The following is an 18,881-nucleotide window of genomic DNA, read 5'->3' as shown; positions in this document are numbered from 1 at the left end:
AATGAGAGGTGTATAAGTATACATCTACCACAAATAATGCCCAAATAACGTACACACCATAACATTTTAATGTCACAATAGGCAAATCAAAATTAGGGGGAAATAAATTGGTACCAACGCGAATACTTTTTATTAGAGTGTTTAAAAACAATGAAGAGTGTAGATGAAGTTTGGAAAAATACCGTCTGAAAATAAAAGAGTTGATTCACCATGAATAATTGTCTTTTTTTACTTACAAAACAATCAATAGGCCTATTGGTTTCGAAAAGAAAGACAGCTTATTCATTCTATGCAATCTCTTATGGCTAACATTTTTGTTGTTGACGTGAGCTTGGTAGTCTACAAATATCCCACCAATGTGTCTTAAACTTTTAAATTTAACATTTATGGACATAAACTGTTGTTTAGGAACGAAAAATCCGGCTCTACGATTAAAAATTAGAACATTTCCAAAATCATTATACAGAGCTCTTCGTCCAAGGGAGGTATATTTAGTCTTAAAATGGCCACCACCATCTAGCCGCCTTAAGATTATCCAACGAGTTGTGTGTTTTTTAATCTTAGACGTGTATAGATTGTATGTATACGTTATATATTGTGTAAAACTATTGTTTAAGCTATATTTGATATTGAATTGCTGTTGAAAATTGAAATAAATTATGAAAATTGAAAAAAAAAATCTTAGGCGTGTACTTATGTATGCTTGCCAAGAATTTATCAGGGTAAGGAGAGGACAAAAAACGAAAACTTACATAGATAACAAACTTATTTTGCTCGATTATAGGTAAACGTTCGCTCTTTGTTGTTCAATTGGGGTTTTTTTTTTGGGGGGGGGGGGGGGTTACGGGAGCTGGATGTAGGTATCAGCTACCTTTTTTCAATTATTGGCAATTTTCCTCGTTGAGTGAATGAATGAATGTTTATATCTCTCAAATACTCTCAAATCAAATCAATGGAACATGAGGTATAAAAAACAGAATATTTACAAATGTAAAACTGCTACAGAGTACTCCTTTAATTATTTCTCCTGCTCGGTGCTTCATGTCCTTCATCACGCAGACCCTAGATCCGCCCCCAAAACACGTCATTAATCACGTGATAAACCTTGATAACAGACCCGAAAGAACGAGCAAAGATACACCATGTTGGACTAGCCACTAGGTTGTGTATTTACCGACATAAACCATGTGAGACAACACTTATTCTGGACTAAAATGCTCCCAATATTCAATGTAAGGATTCTACGTCAAAGTTGATTTAAATGTAGGTAACTGGGTCATGCACATTATGTCATGCATCCACTGACAAACATGTAGCATCGATTCTGAAAGTTTGGGGAGGGGAACCGTTCTTGACAAGCTAGTTTTCAACAGTTGCTAATCTTTGCTGTTCTAATGGGGGGGGGACTGGTGACAAAAAAATAAATATTTCAAAATAAGCATCATTTCATATTTCTTTTTACATATTACCAACCAGTTTGGGGTGGGGCACTTATTTTCTATATGTAAATTTAATAAAAATGTCTTCTTAAAAGATTCATATACATAGGCCAATATATAACGCTTTTTAAAAACGTGTGCAAATCATGAACATCATACTTATTTCTTGATATTGTATTTTTCAGGATCTCTTGTAACAACTAGTAAATGAGTCTGACCATGGACCCTAGGTTTTCCCAAATCATGAAATACCTAAACAGTGGGGAGAGGGGGGAGGGATGGGGGCTAGTATACCTATGACTCCAACTTCTCAATATTTCAATCTTTTCAAGGTAAATTTAGGAACAATTATGTTTGCTGCGAGAAAAGTTGGGGGGGGGGGGGAGGGGGGTTGAACCCTCTATGATGCTATGTGCCCAATGGTTAGGTCTAACTTTGCAAAAAGTGTGTGGGGGGCTATGTTATATATCAAAAAATGTATAAAACCTATGCACACTTTTCAGTAAAACAATATACTTTTGGTTTTAGATCATTATCTCAGTTTAGTAAAATGTAGCTCTCAAAGAAAGGTTGGTCCCGTACCATTTTTCAACAACAAAACACGCTAATGGCAGAGTTGCCAATCTCTGTTACTTATGTCTCTGACTGTAGTAAAAAAAAATGGGTCACTGATTCCTACAATGAATCACGTGATCTTACAGGTAGCTATGCAGACCAGGAAGTGTAAACATGGCAAACATACGCGGAGTCGCCATGATAAAAGTTTAAGGTTTGTACAGTTTGAGATTGAAAATGTTGCTGTTATCTGTATTTCGCAACGTTATGAACATGATAAACAGCGATAAAAAGCACAAGTTTAAATCCTTTTATTAAAATTCATGCATGGTTATGTTTTGGTACATCTAACATTAAATGATTGAGTACTTGTAAATATCAATCGTGAGAATTTAAAGATACGTGTGATATAAAACGCTGATTATATGTAGAAATGATTTTAATGGTATACAAAAATAAACTGAATATCAACAGATGATTTAAAGAGTGAACACAAAATGTTCGTGTGTCGGTTGTTTGAAACCTGTACACCCAGTTACATACATGTAACTTGTGCTGTTGATCATAATATTATTTATATTAATATATTTCATTTTCAGAATCCACGCAAGTTCATTGCCTGAACATGTACCCTAGGACTTGGGCCCAGGATGTGTTACGGTGTCGTCTATGTGAGACCCCGGGCCCCCCTATGTACTGTGACATTTGTCACATACATCTGTGTAAAGCCTGTGTGGGGGAACATCTCTCTGATCAATCCAAAGAACACAAAGTGCTGCCATTTGAAAAGAGGGGATCTACCACTAAATGTCCGAAACATTCCTCAAAGATTTGTGAACTTTACTGTAAACAATGCATTGGTCCTATTTGTGCACTCTGTGTTTCCTCTAAGAAACATCACGCACATGATGTAGTTGACATTGCAAATGGTTTAGAGAGCCATAAACATGACTTTCAGAAAGATTTAAAAGAATTAGAAGATTTCCTTTATCCTAAATACCAGAAGATTGCATCCAACATTGCAGTTCAGAAATCTGAACTAAATAAAAACTCTAAGAAATTAACATCAGCAATAGATACACATGGAGAAGTCTGGCACAGAGAAATAGACATCATTATACAGAAACTGAAATCTGATCTTGATGAAATGGACGCCAAACACCTGGCTATCTTAAGCAAACAGGAAGATGAAATCACACACACCATTTCTGAAATCACACAGAGCATTGCTGATCTGAAGACGTTACTGGACTCCAATGATGTCAGCCATGTCTCTGCCTACAAATCCAGGAATGCTGAATTCAGAAGATTGCCTCCTAAACTCACAGTTTCCCTACCAAACTTCATCCCTCAGAAAATTAACCCAGAACAACTTTACCAACAGTTTGGTTCCATGTCAGCATTCTCCATTTCAACAGAGGAACATGGCTACACCACGGAAACCTCAGAAGCTGGATCCTCTCCTCTAAAACCACTGCTTGGTGAGCCTCGGATCATCTCCACCATACAGACACAGTATAAACATTATCTAACCAGTGTTACTTGTCACAGTGATGAAGAAATCTGGGCGTGTAGTGTTTTTAATAAGATGATGAGTCTCTACAACCTGCAGGGGGAACTAGTGAAGTCAGTCCAAACCAAGTCAGGGAACGCTCCACATGACATAGCAGTGACAAGGAGTGGGGATCTAGTTTATACTGATATCAATGATAGAACTGTGAACATAGTGAAGAATACACAGATACAGACAGTGATCAGACTACAGGGGTGGAGACCTCGCGGTGTCTGTAGTACCTCCTCTGGTGACCTCCTGGTTGTCATGTACAGTGATGATAAACAAACAAAAGTTGTGTGTTACTCTGGCTCCACAGAGAAACAAAATATTCAGTACGACGACAAAGGACAACCTCTCTATTCATCTGGTAACACTAAATGCATCAGTGAGAACAGGAACCTAGATATCTGTGTGTCAGACAATGGAGCCCATGCAGAGTGGTGGTCAATCAGGCCGGGAAACTCCGGTTTACCTACACTGGTCCTCCCTCTACTACCAAGGAATCATTTAGTCCACTCGGCATCACAACAGACAGCCAGGGTCGGATCCTGACAGCAGACGATAACAACCACTGTATCCACATTCTGGATCAGGACGGACAGTTCCTCCGCTACATTGACAACTGTCATTTACAGCGTCCATGGGGTTTATGTGTGGACACCAGAGACAACCTCTTTGTGGCTGAGTTACCAGGTAAAGTGAAGAAAATACAATATCTGATGTAAACATTGTATATTTATTATACATGTATGTAAACAAACTGTGTGTATGTATTATATGTAAATAAACTGTGTGTGTTTATTATATGTAAATAAACTGTGTGTATGTATTATATGTAAACAAACTGTGTGTTTGTATTATATGTAAACAAACTGTGTGTGTGTATTAAATGTAAACAAACTGTGTGTGTGTGTATTATATGTAAACAAACTGTGCGAGTGTGTATTATATGTAAACAAACTGTGTGTGTGTATTATATGTAAATAAACTGTGTGTATGTATTATATGTAAACAAACTGTGTGTATGTATTATATGTAAACAAACTGTGTGTGTGTATTATATGTAAATAAACTGTGTGTATGTATTATATGTAAACAAACTGTGTGTTTGTATTATATGTAAACAGTGCGAGTGTGTTTGATATGTAAACAAACTGTGCGAGTGTGTATTATATGTAAACAAACTGTGCGAGTGTGTATTATATGTAAAGATAGTGTGTATATTACATGTACATATGTTATAATAAATCTATCAAACAAACTGTGTAAGCTATTAGTTCCGTCTTAGAAAGAGTGTGGATGTTACTGTCTTAGTTTTCTTCATCGAAACAAGCTGTCAGATGTCCACCTCTTCTCTCCCTTTTTGGTAAGAGATGCCTATTAATATTAATAGATTGTCAGAATCAGAAATTTTGTACCTGCTCTGTTGTGTGACATGTGCTCTAGCTGTTTCAACTGAAATACACAACCCAGGATGAAGTCGGACAAGTGTCATTGCGTTCAATGTATTTATATCTTTAACTGGTAGTTAATGACAGGAAAGTAAGTCATGAGTGAAGCCTCTGCATCTAACAAATTGAAGTTTGTCACATACTGCCCAAAGTCCAAGCTCTTGTTGAAACGGCTCTATTTGTAAAATATAATATATGTAACAATTCATTCTTAAATTTTTTATAATACTGCAAAATGATGAATTCTAATATAACTTACAGATATTTTCCGCTCATACACAGTAAAGCCTCACTCAAAAACCAAAATGCCCTAACCTATGGGTCGTGATTTTTACAACTTGGGGGGACATCATTGCTCATTCTAAGCACGTATTTAATTTGCCTGCTAGATGACCAAAAGTAATTATTTTTGGAAAAAATTAGTGGATATTCACTATATGATATAAATAGTTTCATGTTGAATCGGTTAATCGATCACTTTACAACATATATTCCCTTCTCCTATGGATCCTGCTCCAAAAAAAATATTGGTCAAGATGACCCTTTATAGAGTAGTTTTCAAGAAGTCGAGCTGAAAATGTTTAAATGATAACGCACAACACATAACTCAACACGCCGACGACGTACAAAACCCGATTGCAATGGGTCACTTGTGTGACTAAGGTGACCACAATATATATATGTTTAAAAGTTCACCGGGATATGAAGCTGTGATCTTGTGCATGATCAAATCCTCTGAAGGCAGAACACTTACCAGAAGATTTTATAATGTACCAACCAAGTTCATGTCCTGGTGAACTTTAAAAGTTGATTATACATATTTCTTGAATTTAATATAAACAAGACGGATCATAAAAATCATTTAGCAATTATTGTCTATCTATGTTCATAATATCAGTGCAAAGGACAAATTAAGCTTTAACTCTCAATGCAATATTATTTACAATGTCACAAAAGTTCATACAGAGGTGACAATTTTTTTGCTCTTTGGTTTAATTGTTCATAAAATGGAAGAATTTGCTAATGCAAATATTGTGGTTTGTAAAAGATTGAGTTACGAAACACATACCTTCCAATGGAATCCATGGAAATTCCTTTCATACTTCGAGTTTCTGCATCACTTGTATATACTTGCTTTCAGTAAAGTCTGAATGTTTTTGGATGCTTTTGTATATGATTTAAAAATAAATAAACAAGAAAATTAATTCAATTTCATACGATCAATTCACATAATATTTTTTAATTAATTTCACAGGTTATAAAAAATACACAATATTTAAATGCTATAAATGTGGAAGAGTTATTCCCCTTGCCACAGCATTTTACAATGTAGGTATAAAACATTTAATCTTTACATGTTAGATATAAATCTGCACATATTCAGATTTATCATCATGATCATATTTGAACATTTTAATACTGTTGTTGTAAAAAGTATAAAATTAATTATGCATCAATAAAGTATCAACCTATAGTTATAAAAAATAGTAAATAAAAAATGTTCACAAACTTGCTGGTCCATATCTTGAAGTCACTGTAAATCTCTTTCTGAAGTCTTTCGTCTGAATTAGAATCATACAACATTAGGACTCTACATATTTTTTTTTTCATTTGCACTGCTATAATATAAAGATAATACCACAATATGTATTGAAACATACAGTCCCTATTTGCTTGCATGTTTAACTGAATTTTCTTCAATAAAACCCGTTTGACCCCTACATGTTTTGTTTATCACTGACAATATTTACATTGATCCATGATGTAAAAACGTCTATATCCTCCTCAGTTTCAACATATTGCCATTAGAACTCGACTGTTAACAAAAGAAAAAAAAAACAAATTTCCTTCTTATTCGTAAATGTAGGACGTGTAGTTACCATGCATTCCTACATCTTTGAGTTTCAGAAAATACCAATTCGGGTCTTGATCTTCGTCTGCTCATGTCTATGGTAAAGTTTCACAGGTACCCCGACCCCGACGCCGTTCTTAATAAAATTCTGACAAAAAGAATAAACACACTACGTAAGAGGTATCGAAAGAATTTATATAGCGTATTCTCATATTCAACAAGAATACTAGCGCTAAAATCTGGAAGATGGATCCAAGCTTACACCGTGGCATTTGTTGTAGAGTCATTCAAAAATGAGAGAGAATTATTGCACAATATTTACATTCTACTGTGTTTCCCCATTAAATTCTGTGATCTTTAAATGCCTCTAAATGCAACAAGTAGTCAAAGGTCAAATTGACGAGTTTTATTATGACATCACAAACGTTGAACGCTGTAAACTGCAACGTCACAAGCGAAAATCAAAGTTTACGCTTGTGGCTGTTACTGTGGCTCTTCCATTAATATTAACTTACCCTTAGGATAAGATCGGAATTTTAAGGTATAATTCACATTTGCATATAAGGCAAGAAGTTAAAAAATGTAAATATAAGCATTAAATCATGATTTGTTAAAGTATACACTCTCATAACTGCCGCGGTGTGTGCAAACAAATTTTCATAACGCGCTAACGCGCGTTACTCAATTTGTATGCACACACCGCGGCAGTTATGAGAGTGTATACTTCAACAAATCATGATTCCATGCTATAATGTATCTCATGGACGTTGCATCGTATTTTGAAAGTGGATGGAGGGGGGGGGGAGGGGGAGGGGGGTCATCCATAAAATCTTGACAAGGAAAAAAGATCATCAAAATCATGAAAATCGTAGTCCGTGGGGAAGGGGGGGGGGAGGAAGCGTAGTATACCGATAACTTAATTAAATTTTAATTTTCATTTCTTTATTTGCACTTTATTTTTTACATGGCCCAAAATGAAGAAGGGGTGGGGTGGGGCATAGAAATTACCTTTTTTATATGTAAATTTAAGAAAAATGTTTGCTGCGACAGAAAGTGCCTCCCCCCCCCCCCCCCCCCCCCCCCGCGATGCTACCTGCCTGTACTTTCTGAATTTGTTTATAACATTATAGACCATAACTTCACGTCTGTTAATTATAACTTTATTTACCTGCTTAATGAAGCAGGTCAATATGATACAGGTGTTTCACTTGATCGTTTCAATGTGTACACGTGTCTTGGGGGGGGGGGGGGGGGGGGGGTAACACAAAAGCAACATTTGCCGAAATTTTTTTTCTTTTTTAATTTCTACGTATTGTTTATAAATTTGCACTCAAATAACAACGAACATACTTTATATTTATAATGCTATAGAAAGTAACAATGCAATTACTCTCTAAGAAAGCCATAATTTATATTCTGGTGGCAGTCAAGGCATGCAAGTTGATACAATGTGTAGTTACAGGCACGTAGCGACTGTAAAGGGTTATATATTAACTTTCCAAACGTGTTGTAAATTCGCTATGTCCGTGTTCGTTATATTGTGTTTTGTTATAGTTTGTATGACAATTGTTTTGCAATATAAAGTTGTGCATTGTAAATCATGGATGATGAGAGAGAGCGATAAAGAAAAAAAGAATCTTTGGACATTGGTTCGTGTTATCCGCTAATATAAAGGTTACAGATCCTTTTCCCACCCTCCACAGATGGTTGCATGGCAAAAAGGGTGTGTTTTTTTTAGCTTGTCAAGATATTTCAGATATTTCAATTTCAATTTGTTTTTGACGCCGGAATATAACTCGGACCTGTCAAAGAAAATTACAAATGTATACCTCGGAAATGAAGAGTATTAATTATCTGGACACCTCGCATTTAACACAGGTGCTTGGGGACGAGACCCCCCCCCCCCCACCCCCCCCCCCCGACTAACACACAATATTCATCCCCACATTCCTGAGTTATTTTTTCATCATTTATTTTCTAAATCTTATGTTGATGTATGCTGCACTAAAAAATTCACAATTTACGCGAAATAAGCTTTACTAGTATATATATATATATATATATATATATATATATATATATATATATATATATATATATATATATATATATATATATATATTATACATGGGGGGGGGGGGTCCTGGAGGTATTTTACTGGGAAAAGCCCGGGATGTTCCAGATGACTAGTGGCGGTGTTCGGATAGATGTTCCTATTTATTCATTAATAAATGTACAAAAGAAAATAAGGCTGAAACTTATGATGCTGATGTACGTGTAGAAGGAAACTATACGTGTAGAATGTGAGTGTGTAAAACTGCATTATAAAAACATATGCTTGGGGGGGGGGGGGGGGTGTCACAGAGAGAGAAAAGGGGAAAAACATGTTACAAATCTGCTCAAACCACCTGTACCTTAAAGAAAAATTATACAATGTCATTTTAATGGTAATTTTTAATTTGACAGGGGTTAAGTGATTGGCAATTTGAAAAATTGCCATTCAGGGATATAGAGGAATAAAAATTATCCCTCAACCAACCCCCCCCCCCCCCTCACTCCGGGAAATTAATTTATCCCTCGGACCCCCCCCCCCCCACCGGCAAACAAATTTATCCCTCCCCTTTTGGGATTAGTGCATGGTGTATGGTGAATGTCAGCAGGTAATTGTAGACTTTTTTGACGGTCTGATGAATTTAACATCAAACAATGATAAAATACATGCAATCACATTTTGATGTTTTACTGTAAATGTTTGTTTACACAAACAACAACATATTTGTACACTGTAATTTTGTAAATCTGCATTATTCTAGATACAATGCTTATTCTCAGACAAAATTAAAGCAAAAAAAACTTTTGATATATGATTTAATTTGATAATGAAGTAAAATGATACACTTTCTGCTTCTCAGTTAAATCATTTTTAGACATAATGATCGATTTCGTAGACGGATGAAGAAAAATACATGTGCATTAAGAATCCATTGGTCTTGTAAATATATCGCTGCCTTATTTGGAATAAATACTATTCCAAAATAAAATAAATAGATAAAAAATCGAAATAAATGTAGAAAACAGATTAAATAATTATATAGTATTCCATTGATCGCAAATTAATAGATTGTCACAATATAATTTTTGTGGGTAAAGCTAAATATTGATGTACGACTGTTATATTCTGAACAAAAATGGCTCGAAGACAGCTTGAAGAAGTTTGTACCTTAAGTTATCCTTAAAAATAGATTAATTAAGGGTTGCAAACAGATTGTCTTTTATTATGTGGCCTTTAAGGACCTAGCAGCCATCTTTAATTCTTAAAGCCTCAATTAAGCCAGCTAAAAGCATCGTTGATACTTAAAGGTGGCTTAAAGATCGTCTTTAGCCTACTAAGCAGATGTAAACTATTTTTAAGGCAAACTTAAGGATGGTCATATTCATATGCATTTTATTATCGGTAGAGTGCTGGATTTGTAAGCACTCGGGTTCAAACCACAGCAAAGGCTTTGATTTAAAAAACTAGAAAATAACCAATAACACACTGTCCAGCTGATATAGCAGGTATGTATCATTCTTATAGACACTGGTTCATTGCGGCATTGTAGCACAGGTGAATAGTTAATAATTCTGAGGTTAATTAAATTAATCAACAGTGGTTTAGAAATCGGCAGAAACATGTCATGCGACAGCTGTTCGTTAATCTAACTTTATAAATGTACGATTATTACAAGTGCCCATGGACCAGTATTCCATACAAACTGTGGGTATAGTTGTGTAAACATCTCTAGGTGTATCTCAATTTTAGAGACAGAAATCAGGTTTGGTTTTTTTTTTTGAAAATATTTTAGACTTTTTAAAAAAGTTATTTGAAAACACTTCTTTCAACCATCATCATCGCGTGTCTCTGATTTACAAACAGACAAATATTTCAAAAATTCCAATTTCGACATGATTTGATTGCATTCTACTGTTTTATTTCTTGGATTTGTTTGTTTAAAATTCGTTAGATTTTTAATGTAGGAATTATAACGGCGCGTTTTCATAAAATTAAAGTATTAACTAAAAGATTTTATAGATGAGATTGTAAGATTTAAACGTATTGATTTTACTGTATTGTAGCGAGTTTAACATTCGTTTCCTGCTTGTTATACTACTATTTATAATTACAGTATATTTTGCCTTTGTAGGTCACTTTCGTACTTTAGGGAGACTTTAGTACAACTTTAGATCCACCAATCATGTTGATCGTTTTACTCATGCTTCTGTCTGTCGCTCTCTGTAGGGAAGCCACAGCCTTAAAACCAGGTAAGAAATTTACTTATTTTATTAACATTTTTAAATTCCTCAAGATATGAAAAATTTACAAATTTTATTTCCTAAAGATATACGCTTTTATTTGCAAGAGTTTCTTCCTATCTGCGCTTGTGAAGCGTTACTAAGTAATTTTTTTTCTATTTCACTACAAAATTTGACCCAGTTGCATGGCTTAAGTAGTAAAGTATTTAAACCTGTATGCATGTATAAGTCATAGAAAAGTTTCATATTTGTCTCAAATCGTATCCAACTTTTAACGTCGCTACGTGAATAATCGAACTTAGACCAATTCATCTAAAGATATCACTAGTTTAATTTTAACTAAGCATGCGTGTATGATTCCACCGCCTGTATTTAGAAGCCATTCATACGTAATGTTCCTAAAACATCGTCTTTTCTGATACAATATATTTTACCGAATTAAATATACAACCTGACAATGTGGTACTATTTGTAAAAAATATATCATATCAGAAGGAGAGTATTTATTAGATTTGACCCACTTACAGAGTGCCTGGAGCCGTCCTATGAGGGACAGTACCTGAGTCTACACGTCTTCTGGTCCTACAGCCCCGCCCTGGGGAGGTGCACCCAAAGGACTTTCGGCGGCCCCGCCCCTTCCGGACGGAACCATTTCGATTCCTTACTAGACTGCCAAGAAGCTTGTGAAGACTGATTCGTACCCGACATTACAAACATTACCCATAACAGAATAAAAAAATATCCTCAATAAAGCTCTTTGAAGTTTTAAATCATCATCCATTTTTTATATGATAATATAAAGAGGTAATATGTTATCTTTTTGTTTTTGTTGGGATGCTCAGATCTCGCGCGAAAAGACATGCGCGGATCTAAAAAAAAATATATATAGAGGGGTCCGAGTGATATCCATATTTGCAAGGGGGTCCAGTCCTATTTTTGGTTATTTCGCAACATGTGTTTAAATTTATAGGGAAAAAAACAATTGTTGGAGGAAAAGCGTTCCGATTATTTAAAAAAAATATTACTTTTTATTTCCACAGAGTGTGTCAAAACTATGTGGTTTAACTTAGTCTACTTTTTTAGTTCATATCTTAATTCTCTACATAAAGATCCACGACATAAAAAAATTACCTTCTTATGGCCTCTATACATGTATGTACAGAATCAATATTTTGAATAAAATGTGTGGAAACAATTCTTACAGTTCAATCCTCCCCATCTCCTTCCCTGGCAGTCCACATACATGTACGTCGAATCTGTGTCCCCACCACTGGTTCTATCTGCCCCCAATCCTCCACAAAAAAGTTAAACACCAAGGCAGCTCACAATTCATAAAAAAATGTAGTTTGTTTAAAAACAAAAGATGCCCAGAGGCCACATTTGCTCACCTGAGCAATATTAGCCACAACTCTGTAATACAGTCAGGTAGCATCAAGGGGGAGGGAGGAGTTGGGGGGAGGGGGAGGGCAAAAAGATAAAAGTTTATCGACATTTTCTCTGGAAGGCATTTCATCTTCAGAATCATCAGATTCATTGATGTCATCATCAGTGCTATCAACATCATGGATGATATTCTCATCATCATCATCATTGTTGACATCATCCTCTGGTTCATCATCATTGATGATCTCTTCAGGTTGATTCTCAGGCTCTCTATCCTGATGGGAAGCGTCCTCCCCTGAACCAGCTGCTGAAGCTTCCTCAGTTGTAGATTGATCGTCATCATCTAAACTGGGAGTAACTTGGGAATTTTCATTTCTAAATGCAGAGTTATCTACATAAGAAAATTCACTGTCACTATCTGAATCATTCTCAGTAATAATGCTTACTGGTTCTGCCTTCCTTCTCTTTCTAGGAGTAACTGGAGGAGGAGAAGTACTTCTTGGAAGCTTTGTTCCGATAGGTAGAAGCAAATTTCTATGAAGAACTCTAGTTCTTCCTTCTCCATCCTCACGTCTGACTTTATAAACAGGAATGTCATCATTTGCTTTCGCTAAAATGACATAAATATCATCTTCCCATTTATCAGCAATTTTATGTTTGCCGTCGTATGCCACTTTCTTGACGAGAACTCTGTCACCTTCCTCTAAAGTGATGGCTCTTGCTTTTATGTCATAACGGCATTTCTGCTTCTGCTGAGAAGATTTTATTGCTGTTTGTGCCTGTCTGTAAGCATCTTGTAGTCTTTGCTTCAGCTCGGATATGTACTTAGTTGTACACTTATCCTCAGAATGGCTGCTGGAAAATCCAAAGACCACATCTACTGGCAAAACTGGTTCTCTTCCAAACATTAGATAGAATGGTGTGAACCCAGTTGTATCATGTCTAGTAGAGTTATATGCGTGAACCAGTGTGTTTATATGCTTTTTCCAATTAGCTTTCTGAGCGTTATCTAATGTTCCTAGCATTGATAATAATGTCCTATTGAATCGCTCTGTAATACCATTACCCATAGGGTGATATGGCGTTGTCCTGGATTTAGAGATGCCAAATATGGAGCATAATTCCTTAATGATGTTGCTGCAGAAATTTGTCCCTTGGTCCGAATGAAGTTTAGCTGGAATCCCGTAATGAACAATAAAATGGTTATAAATAGCTTCTGCTGTTGTTTTGGCTGTTTGGTTCTTGGTTGGCACGGCAATTGAATATCGTGTGAAATGATCGGTTATGACTAAAATGTTTTGTATTCCTCCTTTCGATGGTTCAAGAGTGAGATAGTCCATGCATACAAGCTCTAGTGGCTCTGATGTTCTGATGTTGACCAATTCTGCTCTCTCATTGCTGGTCTTGCTCTTAATGCATCTTTCACAGGAGTTGATCCAATCAGAAACATCACGCTGCATCTTTGGCCAGTAAAATCTTTGCCTAATTAAGGAGAGAGTCTTATCTCGCCCTAAATGACCCATCTTGTTATGTAAGTATTCCAAAACAGTGGGATACACTGATGCAGGAATTACATATTGCTGATGAGTATTGTCATCTACTTTGACTTCTCTGAGTAAAATACCATCTCTTACTCTAAGTTTGGCAAAGTTCCTGTGGTAAACAAAATCATCTTCAGTAATGAGTGTCTCTCGTTTGGGTCTAATACATTCCTGTACCTTGTTTTTCCAAAAACTAACAGTAGGATCTGTGTTTTGGATTTCCATGATATCCAAATACTTTCCAATATCTGTACAAGGTTGTACTTGGTTGCAAATAGCATCATCTATAGCAAGAGATTCTGCATATGGCTGTCCAGTTGCAAGCTGGCAAATTGCCTTAATGGTGTCACTAGATACTGTTTCCACTTCCTTTAATCTGGATAGTCTATCTGCATCTATATTTGTTTTCCCTGGTTTGTAGATGATCTTGAAATTAAATGAAGCTAATGCTGAAATCCATCGATGTCCAGTTGCATCTAATTTTGCTGAAGTTAAAACATAGGTAAGGGGATTATTGTCGGTGTATACTACAAATTCTTTGCCTTGAAGGTAATCTGAAAATTTTTCTGTGACTGCCCATTTAAGTGCCAAAAATTCCAGTTTGTGAGTAGGATAATTCTTTTCAGATTTACTCAATCCTCGACTAGCATATGCTATAACTCTATCCATTCCATCCTGCTCTTGATATAGCACTGCGCCTAGTCCTGTCTGACATGCATCGGTATGGAGCTTAAAAGGTTTGTCGAAGTCTGGGTAACCTAGAACTGGCGGTGATGTAAGTTTCTGCTTAATGAGGTCAAATGATGTTTGCTGTTCCTTCTCCCACCTCCACTTTGGATCCACTTTCTTACTTCTTGATTTTTTTCCTGTGGCCATGATATCTAATAAAGGTCTAGCAATTTTAGAGAAATCATGAATAAATTTTCTATAGTATCCTGCAAACCCTAAAAATTGTCTTACCTCTTCAGGATTCTGTGGAATAGGCCAGTTTTTAACTTTAGCAAGTTTATCAGGGTCTGGCTCAACCCCATGCTCAGACACAATGTGTCCTACATATTTAACCTTCTTCATAAGTAAGGAACACTTTTTGGGAGAAAGTTTAAGCCCATAATCTCTAATTCTCTGGAAAACTTGCTGAAGGCGATTAAGATGTTCCCTGAAAGATTTAGAAAATATGATTAAATCATCTAAATATATAAAACAAATTTTTAGATGAAGGTCGCCTAAACATTGCTCTTGAAGACGCTGATAGGTTGCAGGGGCGTTTGCAAGGCCGAAACTCATGCGGTTAAATTCATAAAACCCAAGTGGACCAACAGTGAAGGCAGTTCTCTCCTTATGCTCCTCTGCAATTTCTATCTGATGATAGCCGGACTTCATGTCTAATACACTGAAGTAGGTGTTACCTGAAAGAGAATCTAAAATCTCTTCTATTCTAGGCAGAGCATAATTATCTTTGATAGTCCTAGAATTAAGATACCTATAGTCTATACATAGCCGCAAGGATCCATCATGCTTTCTAACTAAAACTACATTAGATGAAAACGGAGAATGAGATGGTCTGATAATGCCTGCAGCTAGTAAATCCTTGATGTGAGTACGGACTTCCTCAACCAATGCTGGTGGTACTCTCCTGTACTTCTGCTTAAAAGGTATCTCATCAAGGAGTTCAATTCTGTGCTTCACTTTGTCCGTTGTACCTATGTCTGTTGCTCCTGTTGAGAATATATCCCTGTAAGAATTCAACAAATTCAAACAGTCCTGTTTTTCATCTTCTCCAATATCATCTGGGAGTTGAATTTTGGATATAATATCCTCAATTTGCTCTGAGCTTGACAAAGAGGATTTCTCAACTGTTGTGTCCTCAATAGCAACAGGCTGTATTTCGCAAATCACTCCTTTTGGGGATATTGAAATAGTCCTGGTTGTTATGTTGTTGATGGTAACAGGCATTGTTTGACACTCTTCATACACATACTGATGCAGTGTAGCTTCTATGTCTACATCAGATGGAATGCAGGATTTTTCAGATTGCTGCATCATGACAGTTACTTGATGATAAGGAATCTTCTTATCCAAGTATCCAAGAATGGTCACATGACTGTTCGGAGGGATGATAACTCTATCTGTCTCAGCACTCTTTACTAATCCTAATACATAACCATGTCTGTGTAACTCCCTCTCTCTCAATGCTATGCATCTGAATGCTAAATACCATGGTGTGTAAATGGCTGCATCCTGCAGAAATCTTGAGCCAAACTCCTGTTTTGTCACATCCATCAGGTTCTGTAAGATGTTTGTTCCTATAAGCACTGGTACATGTGCATTATAATTGCTCTTGGGAACAACTAAAAACAGACAATCATTTAGTTTGTTCAAAGATGGAATACCAAATGGTGTTAAATCAACACATACATAGCCAAGATAGGGCATCAGTTGACCATCTGCACACTCTATATTGATAACGTCGTCCAGTGAATGAAGCTCTACGTCTGAAAGGTACTGATTATAAAATGCTTCGCTTAGAGTGGATACTGTTGCTCCTGTATCTAGAAGAGCTGTACATTGTACATCATTGATGGCCACTGATATTTCATTTGGTTTTCCAATTAGTTGTTTTTCTCTGGGACTCTTGATTCTCTCGCCAACCCCTTGTCCCCAGGTGCTGACGTGTTGTAGTTTAAAGCCTGGCGCCTGTGGTTGACTAAAACTCTGCATCCCACAGCGATATGGCCTACCTGTCCACATCTATAACAAGTAGGGGGTTCTCTTACCCTGGAACTCTGAGGTTCCTTAGCAACATCTGTACTTTGGGGCTGAGGAAATCTGGGATATTGCCTATATCCTCCTCTGTATCCTCTTTCCTGTCTGCCTCTCTGATATGGTTGTCTTGGTGCCCTATAAGGCTGGGGCATAGGAGTATAAGAATACTCTTTTTCCTTCATACTTCTGACCTCAGTGGTTAACTGATTAATCTTAGCTTCTATGCTATCGAATCTGTCAGCTGACTGATCTTTCACTATTGCAGCTTTTGCTGTAGCTGATTTCTTTTCTGTAGTTTGTGGATGATGTTCAATCTCCAATTTTCTCACAGATGTTCTCAATTCATCGAATGATTTGCATTTATCATATAGATGTCCACATATATCTTTAAGTGAAGGTCGCAGTCCCTTAAAGAACATGGTTCTTAGCATCTCCTCGAACTGACTACGGTCAATGAGGTTTTTCTGTATGGCCTTATTCAGAATATCCTCCAATCTACAACTCCATCTCGCACATTCCTCATCCTCTCTCTGTCTAGCACTGTAAAACTCTGACAGAATGTCCTCTTTTTCAGCCACTCCGGAGAAAAATGGAATTTTAGGGAACTGACTAGGAGGTAGAGATTTGGCAGGTTGTGAAGAAGCAGAGGCAGTATCAGTACTTACAACCTCTTCCTTGATCTTCTTCTCCTGAACAGCAGATGACATCCATGATAAGAAATCTTCAGCTGAATCAGCTTTTGGTTTCATCTTTAGCTGCTTGAGTGCAGATACCACTTTGGCTATCTCCTCTGTTGACATTGATTCCTCAGTGTCTGCCATGGTGTTAAATTATGTGATTGTAGCTAACACAAGTAATATTGAATGTATCAAAGAAAATTCACACAAATTCATGCAATAATACAATGCATGTATCCAAGTAGATGTTGGTATAAGCAAATGAGTAGCTAAATTTCACACAGAATAACTTTCTGCAAGAAATAGCAAATTCAGAAATGTGAATTGTTTTGAATCAGGAGGGTAGTTCAAAATGAACCATAAATAATTTGGACAGTATGCAAAAGGCACAATAAATTATTGCAAGCAACAGCTGATAATGTTTCTTTAAGTAAATGAATCAAAGAAATAAATAAGTTCTACCTGAAAGATAAGATTCAGTTCAAATATAAAGATGACAATAAACAAATGACGAAAGAATTCAATAAATCTTTTTCTATATTGAGATAAACTAGAAAAAATACCGAGATGAATGGAAACAGCGAATTTCCTCAATTACACTTTGTTTACTTCCGGTGAAACGCAATTATAACGGAAATCGAGCCCGATTAGATTTTTTTATAACGGCAAAAACCGAACCCGATGATTTTTGAACGGCGAAAACCGAACCCGATGATTTAGATACGAGTAGAAATAATATATAAACAATGGAGATAAAGCTTAAAACTAAATTAAAGGGGAAATTAATTAAATGTGTGTTTTAAATACTGTGTATAGCTATCAAACAACACAGAAACCACTGAGACTGATACTACTACAACTCTGCGACAGAAAACTTGTTCAACACTGAACTCGTCCTCAAAATAAACAATGATGCAAAACCAACTCAATCAACCGGCAAAGTAGTCCAAATCTCACGTCAGTCTTGTCAATAAACTGTCAAAAGTCTTGAGAGTATACAGCAAATATTTTTCTAATTAGCTTTTATAATTAGTATATTTGGAAATACGGGGAAAACAATATGGGTTGTGCGCAAATTGTTAATGTTTTCACTTACACTATACTGTACCCACACTTCCTTTCTTGCTATTGTTGTTCTTAATTTCAAATTCAAATGATCAATTCACAATAAAGGGCAAAAATATATCTCAACAAAAAAATGGTTTAAGGATTGTGGCCAAAAGCAACCCTGTCTCAATCAATATTACTCAGGTATTTAAATCTGGATAACTTATACTAAAGTGCACTGTCAAACTAAAGAAATCACAGATTTACATGCTTTGTGGTATACCAATTCTTTCAACAGTTTAATGAATTATGATAAATCAAGACT

General features: G+C 36.1%; 1 protein-coding gene and 1 pseudogene across 1 annotated transcript; both read left to right on the top strand.

Moving 5' to 3' along the window:
- Positions 1-1,104: 1,104 nt before the first annotated feature.
- On the top strand, positions 1,105-4,783 carry LOC128182894 (E3 ubiquitin-protein ligase TRIM71-like; annotated as a pseudogene).
- A 5,780-nt stretch (positions 4,784-10,563) lies between these two features.
- LOC128182910 (uncharacterized) lies at positions 10,564-12,223 on the top strand. The gene is made up of 3 exons (XM_052851688.1): positions 10,564-10,667; positions 11,037-11,154; positions 11,673-12,223. The coding sequence occupies exons 2-3, from the start codon at positions 11,088-11,090 to the stop codon at positions 11,837-11,839; spliced, it is 234 nt and encodes a 77-aa protein (XP_052707648.1). The 5' UTR covers positions 10,564-10,667; positions 11,037-11,087; the 3' UTR covers positions 11,840-12,223.
- Positions 12,224-18,881: the final 6,658 nt, after the last annotated feature.

This window comes from Crassostrea angulata, chromosome 5 (assembly GCF_025612915.1).
Source record: "Crassostrea angulata isolate pt1a10 chromosome 5, ASM2561291v2, whole genome shotgun sequence".
NCBI lineage: Eukaryota > Metazoa > Mollusca > Bivalvia > Ostreida > Ostreidae > Magallana > Magallana angulata.
This window is presented reverse-complemented; position numbering and strand designations above follow the sequence as displayed.

Bases quoted from the DNA above. Each gene is read 5' to 3' on its own strand.
- LOC128182910 (XM_052851688.1), top strand. From the start codon at position 11,088: ATGTTGATCGTTTTACTCATGCTTCTGTCTGTCGCTCTCTGTAGGGAA. The intron at 11,155-11,672 runs GTAAGAAATTTA...ACCCACTTACAG, and splicing joins AGCCACAGCCTTAAAACCAG to AGTGCCTGGAGCCGTCCTAT.